The 11,126-nt window shown below is 38.8% G+C and overlaps 1 protein-coding gene across 3 annotated transcripts in view; it reads left to right on the top strand.

Moving 5' to 3' along the window:
• Positions 1 to 756: 756 nt before the first annotated feature.
• LOC118281560 (tropomodulin-1) overlaps positions 757 to 11,126 on the top strand; it is a 69,947-nt gene continuing 59,577 nt past the window's right edge. Inside the window, exon 1 of one of the 3 annotated variants that reach the window (XM_050706416.1) lies at positions 757 to 1,111. In XM_050706416.1, coding sequence (XP_050562373.1) covers positions 1,034 to 1,111 — 78 coding nt within the window. In that variant the 5' untranslated portion in view covers positions 757 to 1,033. The remainder of the gene's footprint in view (positions 1,112 to 11,126) is intronic. The other 2 variants (XR_007707406.1, XM_050706420.1) reach the window with 2 other exon arrangements.

Below are 11,126 nucleotides of genomic sequence, written 5' to 3'. Positions count from 1 at the left end.
CAATACGTTTTAATTACAAACGTGCAGAAAATGTAACCTAGGTAAGTTCTTGTGATGCAGGTAGGTAGGTAATGTCTGCTTTTATTGCTTACAACCGGATACAGTTTATCAAACCATATGGAAAACTACAAACATCTTTTATGACTATCCTGTGTATCGATCGATTTGTTATTATTACCTGACTATTTACAAGTAGTTGACTCAACTCCGGCTCAATACACAATTTTATTACATGATCGGTTTTCGAGCGCCATCTAGTAGGTTCTTCGCGAAAAGTTGACATTTAGTTAAGTCGGCTGTCACTAGATGGTACTGTAAGTGCGATTCTTACTAAACTCCTACAAAACTACCCACTTAATTTTGTTTTGAGCCAAAGTATTGTTACTGATTGTTATAACGTGTTGTGAATTGACAACTTCCATTTTCATGATCTACACGGACAAGAAATTATCCTCCTCCTCCTTAATTGAAACAAACTATATTTTTGAGTAGCTTTAATATCTTACATTGGTACCTAATCAGTGCGCTGAGTACTCATCCTATTATGGTTTAATTTGATATCAAGTGATCGACTGTAAATACACGTTATCTCAAGACAGACACTAGAGTGAATCTGAAAGAAACTGAAAACCAGGGTGAGCAAGCGATCTATTTGCTACTTAACAGTGAAACAACTGTAAACAACTATAAGGAGTGACAGTAATAGCAGAAAGTGAGTGTTATTGTTTTGTGGAAAAGTGTTTTCGAGTGAACTTAATAAAGTGCAACAACAAGAGTGACGTCATCGAGGCTGTGAGTGCGGCGTCACAAGGCAGGCGGGCGGCGGGTGCGCAGCGCCCCTAACCGCCACCGCGACGAAGGCCGGCGGGCAGTATCGCTCAGCCCGCCATCGGCTTCGCCACCCCGATTCCCGAGTGCCAGTTACACCACTGTGAGGCGGCCGTACCACGCCGCTGACTAAAAATAACCGCGCGCCGCTCAGTACCGGCGCAACTACCGCGCGCGTCGCCCGCTGCGCCCGCGCTTCGCAACCATGGCGGAGACTATCGAGGAGACATACGAGAGCGCGGTCACCCGCAAGGTGGTCCGCACCAGCCTCAAGATAGAGGAGGTGAGGATCGACACTCGACAGTTTTATGTAACGACGCGCGCACACAAATATAGCCGGCGCGCGCATGCCGCGACGCTAGCGCCACGCACCTGCTCACATAACAGATAACACGTTTGACAGTGAACACAACGTAAACACCAGCTCCTGCCGCGCGCACCGCCCTCGCACCTCGCACCTCGCCTGTCATTCACCCACCACCAGATACCTCTCACGGCGGCCGTCTCCTCTGTCCGTCTAATGTCTGACAGCCGGATGTACGAAAGTATTCCGGGAACGAAACAGATTAGGAGAGACTGCCGGCTCATAAACCTTAGTATCTGGTGTGGTCCGAGTGTATGGCACGCGAAGGTCCGACGTTCCCTACGTCAGTGTGGAGGAAGTGCGCGCGCGATGCGCCACTTACAATATTTGTGGCAATCGGTGATGTAAATAGAACAGTCGGTTGAATGAAAATTTCCGTGCCCACCTTGACGCGTGTGCATCGACCTGTCTGTCTCGTACATGACCACTCCACGTGTGACCTTGCAAGACATACACAAACGCGGGACACTGTACACAATGACCACAACACACACACAGATAGGTACATACACTTTCTATACTCAGTACACCCCACACCCCCGCCAGTGCCCTGCAACTAGGTACACAACATGAACAACGACGCCGCGTCTCTGTGCAACGTTCTCCTTTAGAAGAAAGTGTCGTCATTAGACATGTATTCTGGTACATGTAATGAATCTCAAGCGTGACTAATACATTATTCTGCGGCCGTGCAGCATCCGACGCTAGCATAAGTGATAGGAGTCGCCTCTCTTATCACATTCCATCTGATTAACAATGAATACCAGTATGTTCTGCCGCGTCTACTGTTCGTTTCCAAAGCGCAAAATCCAATGGAAAAACGCGCCGTGGCATATTTTCGTCTTGGCTCCCATCCTAGTTTATCTGCTACATTACGATGTTTATTCACAATACGAATGCGAACATTAATGTGTGCGTCCGAACCACTTGTGTTTAGGTCTTTACAGTGGCTTTGGATGCGAAATTGAAGGACAGATAGGCAGGAAGCTATCCGTATGGTACTCTACAACGTGTAATGGGCAATATGACAGTTTTAGACTCGGAGTTTGGTAGACCACGAGCGGAAACTGCATCCTTGATGTTCTCATGAAAAGCGTTGAACATTTTTATAACGCGCGGTAGTTAACCAGTGCTCAGTGGTCGCCAGTATAGTGAGTGTGTTTATTTGACATCACTGTCCTTGCATACCTGACTCAAGAGATCGAAAATATTTGGATGAAAATTTTTGGCAAATGGTTTTGTTTTTTTCTTTAAGATCGATTATGTGAAACGCATCAAAGGGACATTCGTATTAAATTGTAATGATGAATGATGAACAGCTGTGGGCAAAAGCGTTCAACGCGACACAAGCCACACAATACTTAAGACTTGAAACACGTTTATCAGAAAATGTATCAGTTTTTGTTTTTTAATCTTCGTAAGTATTCACCCTTTATTCGTTCGTGATATCGAAAAAAGTTCAAGAACATTAAAACTCTTGGAACACGAGATGCACTGTGAATGCCAAAGTATTTGCTGTTACTTTCCCAGTATTAACAGGAGCGCAAAACATGCGCACACGTCACACCAGACGTAGCTCCAGATCGGACACAATACAGAAAAAACTGGTTATCCAACAAAATATTTACTGGAAAACTGTTTTACACGAGATTTCTGGCACTTTGCTAATAACAAGATTCATTTTAATGAATGTACCATTCTAATCATTTGAATTTAAGATATTGTGTTTATGTATTGGACAATGCCTAGAATATTCTATAGTCTCTACTCTTTTTTTTGACGTCTCTTACCTAGACTGAGGCGAGAGGGAGTGTCAGACTCTTACTGACTAAAAACCACCCCGTTCCTACTCCTGCTTTTCGAGCCGAAGCCCTGGTAACCCGCATAGTCTCTACTCTGATGTAATTATTATAGGACATAGCCTTAGGATGGGAATAACAAACTGTAACACAAAAAATTTAAACGGTTAACATCTGTTCACTACATTCTGTTCACAAAAAAATGAACTGAGCGCAAACGGTTTTGGCTTCAAATAATAATCGCGATCCATAATAAATTATACTCGTAAGGCTAGACAACGATAATTGTTTATTAACAATGTAACAGTCGTTGGTTACGTTATTTTTTTATTATAAATCGATGCAAGATTAAGCACTGTACACTTATTTTACGCTTCACGATACATATTGCCAACCATCATTGTCAACCAGAATCTGGAATTGTACCCAGTATATGGCAATATCCCTCGGTCTGTGGTTCCTGTGATTAGTGACACGATACTTTCTTTAGAAGATTATGAAGTATTTTAGATACTTACGTAGTTAATCAATAATATAGTAAACTATTAGGGATAAATACTTAAACATATCTACGACATAAATTGAGTACTTATTTTAAATTTGCAACGTTTAATTAGCATTGCACGGTTGAATTGCGTTTCTGCGAATATAGTGGGTGGTTATGAAAACACGCAAGTAATTATTTGGGGCCCGGCCCCAACGTGTTTTGCCACAAGGCCTTAGTAGTTAGTTACTAGTTTACTACTGAACGTTTTAGTTACGCATTGAAATGTAATTAACTAACATTGTTTATAATACAGCTTTAGTTTATGCCACAGATTTAATATTTGTGAACGAAAAGTTCTTTCCGATTCGCCTAAGGTCGACTCCAGAAGAAACTTCTTCTTTTATGACACATCATCAGCCTTTTAGTGGCCACTGCTGACCAAAGCCTCTTCTCGCATGGAGAAAGGTTTGAGCATTAATCACCATGCTTGCTCATATATAGGTTGGACGAGTCTTCAATGGCGTTGGTTAAAAATTTGAAAATAATTTATTCAAACATTACAAACATCTGTAATCCAACATAATTTTGTTTATGTTATAGCTTTTGTGAGACATAAATAATGGAAACTAGTCGAGTTTCTCGTCAAATAATTACGTGAGTAAGCTGAAAAATATAATAATTAATCTAACTTATTTTATTGAGAATGTTAAACACAAAAAGTTTTCAGCGTAACGTCCATCAATGTGCCTAAATTCGTTCAAAATCATTAACATAATAATAAACTAGCCCGCGTGTAAACTGTTTGACACTCCCTCTCGCCTCGCCCAAGGCGGGAGAAGACACTGGATGATTATTCCCCCTTAAAAAAAGCGTGTAAACTGTCCCAGTGTCCCTAATACTGAAAGTAGATATCCATGCTATAACTTAATGAAAACAAATAATATAATCGTCAATGGTCACACCTGATTAGATGCCCGCCACCGTATTATCACCCCAGTTAACTAGTTGTCTACTTGTCACGGTGGAACGATCGCTGACAACTGGAACACTTCAATGTAGCCTTATTTACTTCATTCGTAACGGTATTTACCAGCTGGTTATAAGTGAAATTTTATATTTTACTTTTACCAAAGTATTGCTGGGCTTCTTTCGGTTTTTTTTTAATTTCTCAGTAGTAACACGGAGTCTGGAATTGTAGGTACACAGTATACCTAATATGACAATAGGCTCATCGTCTATTACACGGAACTTATAACGCAAATGCTACTCGTGGGCCGAGTCGCAAGTGCGATTGCTAGGTAAGGGGTCTCGGGTTCTATTCCTGAGTTGGGCAGAGTATTGCTGGGCTTTTTTCGGTGCCCAGTATATGGCAATAGGCTATTACATGGGACTTACACAAATTGTGAAAACTGGGTGTACATTGTATAGCGGCATTACGTGCCGTAATGTGCACCTCTGCCTACCCCTTCGGAGATAAATGGCGTGTAGTTATATTTTACCGACGATTCGTGCTTGCGACCATGAATTTTTACGAAAATGTAGCCAGTCGAAAGTGCGCGTTAAACACCCGTTAGCTTTTTTTAAACTTCGGGATTTTCCCCCATGTTGTGGGTGCAATTTACAAATATACAAATTAACAATACACATCATACCCAGAGCTGAAACAACAATAAACTTATTACTTTTTCTTTATTTCGACCTTCAAGGAGATTAGTAAAACACGTGGAAAGTTGTATCTATTTTAAGTCCTACCACATTAGGTATTTGCTTACGTATTTTTTAATGTAAACAGTAACTGCGCTACCGATAATAGTGCGCTTGAAAAACGTTAAAGAGCTTTCTCCACACACAATGATAGTTGCTTATGCTTATATAAAATGTGTACGTAAATGCGTCTGTTTACATAAACAAAATGAGATGGTAAACAAAACGTCTTCTAAATATTAGATCCACTTATTCTATAGTTACGTAAACCATACGGCCTGAATATGTCAGTCGATTTGTATTCAGAATTGCTCTGCTCCAAATAATGAAGATTTTTATTTCGATTCATAAAGAGTAATCATTTGATTTCCACCTTTTTAAAACGTAATTACCACGTTTCCCAATCTTCCTAATCCCCGATTCCTCAACAACCCTTAAATTCCTAACTTGCAAAAGGTATAACGGCAACGCCTTTGTAACGATTCTGGTCTTTCGGGTGTCCATGGGCGCATGGTACATTTGTCGTCAAACAATTTAATTACTTGTTTTAAGATTGCTGCGATAAAACAACTTTTTACTTTTTCTACGATAATAGAATTATTTATAAAAAACTATACTACGAAATATTGATCGTTTAAAATCTCTTTTTCGTGGTTTTTCCGTAAAATAACATCACAATGTAAACAAATAGTTCAAGATCATGGGTTCTGATAGTTAATAATAATTAATTACTTTTACCTAAGAACACTGTAGCTAGCTCTGCTCTCTGCAGTCTCTGTAGCTTTTTCCCAGAAAACGTATAAAAACGGTATTCGGAATTTCCTTTTAATAACTTGTCAATAATAAACAACATCAATTTTGAAGCAACCACACCTAGAGACCAGGTTGGTTTTTAGTCAGTAAGAGTCTCACAGTCCCCCTTCGTCCTTACCAATAAAATTATTAATAGTCCCATGGAGCCGCTAGATGCAGGTCACTTCTAACCATTGTGGCGTCTTTATCTGACACGATAATAATATTTCAATGAAATAAATACATACGTTTAATAAATCCTCATAAGTAGGATGATAGAGCTATGGTGCGTAGGCGCCGAGTCAGTCAACTTGCGCCGCTTGCGCATATATGACGCAGAAACGATGCGTATGCGTCTCAGTTTTACGCAGCACCGATATAAGACGCATCGCGTGACTTCGTGAACTGATAACCATTTAGGAAATTAATATGAAAGTTGATACAGCTTGTGTTTATGTAGTTGCACAATATAAAATGATTTAACTTGATATTTAGGTGTTGTTCAAGGATTTGACAAGCCTCAAACCCTACTGTATCATGGTAGTTTAATGTACCATTACCATTATGTAATTGCCGAACAAGAGGTCTCGGTTGATTGCCAGGCCGTGGACAGTTGTGTATTTTAATAATTTTTAACCCACTCCAAAAAAAAGAGGTTCTCAGTTTGAGCTGTACATAATATGTTTGTATTTATATATGTTTGTGAACGATTATCTCGCATTTGGTTGAACCGTTTTCAGCGTATCATTTAATGTTGTCAGACTTGTTACTCGTGTTTTACGTAGGTATTGAAGTCGGTATTTTTAACCGAAGTTTTGGAATTATCTGATTCTCTTCCGTCGCGAAAGACAGTACCTATATATCAGCACTAGATAAAAATATAGCTAGGTACAGTCATAAATTATTTTTTTGCCCATCGACCCACTTGCTATTTTGCACAGAACACGCACAATAACTATGTAAGAGAGTGCCTAATTATAATTATATTCTTATGTAATTATTTAAGAGAAAGTGTAGAGGCATTTACTTTATTAAAATTAAAATAATTGTGAATATTTACAATGCGTCAAAAAAAATTTGCAAACTCATGATTGCGGTCATACGTGCTTAACTAATTACCTTTTTATTTATTCACTATATTAGGTGCTACGGTTTGATAGAGACCTCTTCTCACACGGAGAAGGTTTGAGCATTAATCACCACGCTTGCTCAATGCAGGTTGATGATTTCAAACTTATAATTAGAAATTATAAGCCCAAGTTTATCATTCACCGTTTATCAGTGGTGTCTAAATAATCTTAGATTTAATTTTAATTAAAATTAGATATAATTTGTAAAAAGTATAATGGTACTGGCTGTTGGTAGGCTTCGAACCAGCACCCTCATACATGAGAAGCTACGTAAGTACTTCTGGCCACCACGACTTTAAATTAAACAAACTAATAAATGAAAGTTTAAAAAGTTAAACGAAAGTTGTTCAAATATTTTCACTAATGACGCGAGCTCGTGCATTGTTGCGATTCTGCCATGTTAGCAATTTTAATGATTATTCTTATTTAGAGTGCTGGCAATGATTTTAAGGTAGTTTTTTTAGAAAGAAAGTTGGTACTTATTGTATAATAATATAAATAAAGTGACTATTACCATTACGTACTAATGACATTACCAAACATTTTAAAAGTGGTCATTAGGTAAAATACTTAATCAATTCTGAATTAAATCGCATCTACGATTTAAAAAAGTGGTTACAGGCATGATTAGCAAGATGATTTCTTGTTTACCAAATTAAAGTCGTCAATGCGGGATTAAAAGTGTATTTGTAAAGAAGTAATAAATTGTAGTCCAATTAATCGTGCGTGATGTCTAACTAGGCGTCGGTCCACCGACTCCAGAACATATAATACTTATTAATATTTATGCTCTGTTTACATGGCTGTGCAAAAGAAAAAACATGTGTTATGTCCCGCAAATGATCCGAATAAAAATTTATGAGACTTGCTGCTCTCGTGGCACAAATTCCTTGCGACAAGTTTTCGCGAGCCGAGCGCTCGGTTTAGTACCCTCGGGTCGGTGCATGTCGGCATTACCGCCTTATATGGGCATGGGCGCAGCTTGTTTCGCGAATCAAACGCTAAAATCTCGAGAGTGGAACAACTGTTCGGGAACATTGCCAAATGTGCGATTTTGCTTAATTGACGAGCACGAGCACGGAACATCCCGTTCGTTTGATCGCGCTCCAGCGCACGCTCGCCCGCCATTACACCGGGTATAAAACATGTTTTACTGCGAAAACAAAATGTATGGCTTGTCATTGTGCATTACAGGATGCTCTAGAAGATTTTGATCACAAGTTAGGGTTGTTGAACGTAAATTGGCGTGGTGAGTTTAATTTTATCCGTGCGTCCATCATGCATTCGACGGGCGATCGTCGATCGGGTCAACGTCAAGTCGCGGAAGCCGTTGCGGCACGGTTGGGTCGCGAAGCGCGAAAATGGAACGCAGCGGATATAATTAAAACTGTACGGACAAATCGTTGGCGGGGGATTAACGCGCGAATTCGGTCAGCCATTGCTCGCCCAGCGATGTTTCCAACTTGTTGTTGTCAGTCGCTGTCAAATCTTGTGACACTAGAAATTAACTGAATGGACGAAGTGATCATGTGGAACAAGTAAACCATTATGTAGGTAGCCGCAGTTGGCACGCATTACATTAAAACTCTAGTAAAGAACTGGAATCTAAACAACAAAGTTACATACACAATGAAGTAACCAACAAAACAATATTTGAACATGTTGTGAAATGTTGTTTGCCACTGATAGTGACTTGCACGATATGTTCTGCGAATGCATTTTAAAACTGCATATTCAACACGTCTACATACATATGTATCTACATACCTGTATTAATCGAACCAGTGCGTGTACGCATCTCTTTAGTCACGCACGCGCAAACATGTCAAATTAATGCGTAACTGAACAAACAATTACCAAATCGTGAGTTAATGAAGACAGTTTTCTTAATCCCCCATTTATTAAGGTGTCAACAACACGACAAAACATAGAGAACTGTGTTAAATTTTACAAATTATTTTGTTCTATTAAACTGTCCCAGTTTCAAAGGTCATCTCGGTACTTAATAACCTGAAATGCAGGCGATTTATTAGAAAAATGGCTTGACATTAAAAGCAGGTACTTTGTTTCGCAGTTGAAAGAGATCAAGAGTATTCTTGACATATTTACGCGAACACGCTATTGTCATGGTCAGTTCTGGCTTTGAAGTAAGATCAGATACAGGAATGACATATAAAAGGTAGTTATATAAGACAAAATAGCATACAGGTATCGATGATCATCATACCTACTAATGGCCAATTCCAATAACCCACCTATCGGTAGATTTGCCTACCAGAGGTAGAATTTTGACACATTTTGTATGGAGCTTATGTCAAAATACTATCTCTAGTAAGCAAATCTACCGATAGATAGTTATTGGAATTGGCCGTAACTCCACAGACATAGGTTAGGATTATGAAGCAAATACAAAGAGGGGATGTCATAACTGGATTTCCCTTTAACATAGTGCGTGATACTTTACGGGGAGCGTGGTACTTAACAAACCACGTCCCTCTCTATTTTCCATCTAGCAGTCCCATACTACAAAAACGTTGTCAATTGTCCACATTTTAATGTGCCATTTTCTGAGCGCTTATAACCTATCTACACATTTTTACTTATAACACCATTGGACAGAGGCGTTTGTTTTGTATTACAGTGCACAATTACATTATAGCAAGTTGAATGTTTGCTTTAAGTCCTTCCTCGTCTCCGTATTAAATCCATAAACCACATTTAGAACCAATTTCACACATGTATTTACATATTTGTACCAATACTAAAATCGCTACTGCTATTTTTACCATTTTGTCCGATGTCCTAAAAAGTACCGTAGCGACTTTCTTTCCGAAATAAAAAAAGTTGACAACATCATATTGTGTGACCTAAATAAAAGAATTCATAGAAGTAGCTCCTCAGACGCGCGCAATTTTCGCTAAAATGTTAATAGGTTCTTTGACACCGATAAAACTTTAATTCAATGTCAACATGGCGGGAGAAGTCAGGATGTAACTATTTCTAATTTTCACAAACACTATTTATAAACTAAATCTATATTTACTGTTGTTATTTGCAAATTATTAAAATCTGGTTAAACAATTCATGGTTTGCGTTATGCACAAAGTAAGTACATAGCACAAAGTACCTAACTTCATAAACGCTGTCAGCTGTAGTTTTACCTAAGTCTTTGTTCAGCTGGGTATACCAAACAAGTTGGCGGTGGCACCGGCTTGAAAAGCAGGAGTAGGAACGGGTGGTTTTTAGTCAGTAAGAGTCTGACACTCCCTCTCGCCTCGTCCAAGGCGGGAGAAGTCATTGAATGAAATTCCCCCCTTAAAAAAGTTTTTGTCCAACAGTATCGGTCAATCAACTTTGACAATAGCTTTTCTGCTTTCCTAGCGCCATAATAAATTGTCACTGGTAAATTATAGAAGCCTGTGTGTGCTACAAAACACAAAATTTAAAACCAGCACGCAATGTCGATTCGCACTAAACAATATAGTTGGTATGCACTGCTGATGGTGAAGCAAGTTTGTATACTAAGAACTTATATAGATAATAGTCCTAGAAGGATACCGGAGCTCCGGTTCAAATCAGGAGTTGGAACGAGGTAGTTTTTAGTCGGTAAGAGTCCAACACTCTCTCTCGCCTTATCCATTTGATGATATTCCCCCTCAAAAAAATGAATTTAGTTAGATAATATTCTTTTATATGTACTTCACGTATTTACTTTATATGTACTTTACTGTAATACGTAGAAAGAAAAAGGATATAGAAATATAGATGCAAATTGATGCCCAATATTCATTTCCTATTTACTAGCGTTCGAATCTTATCGATTTAAAACGAATACAAATAACAAATTCAACATACGATGCACAATTTTATGACTCAATTCTATATCGATTACTCTGATCGAGTAGATCGTAAAATTCTAAATCGGTATCGAGTCTTCCGCGACTTGGTGTTTTCCGACTACCTATAATACGTTCCTATCACTATTCTAACATATATGTGTATGTTTGTCTTACTTTCTGACA

The sequence above is a fragment of the Spodoptera frugiperda genome, chromosome 29 (assembly GCF_023101765.2).
Source record: "Spodoptera frugiperda isolate SF20-4 chromosome 29, AGI-APGP_CSIRO_Sfru_2.0, whole genome shotgun sequence".
In the NCBI taxonomy this organism is placed as follows: Eukaryota; Metazoa; Arthropoda; class Insecta; order Lepidoptera; family Noctuidae; genus Spodoptera; species Spodoptera frugiperda.
Note: the sequence above shows the minus strand (reverse complement) of the source record. Positions and strands in the feature narration are given on the sequence as shown.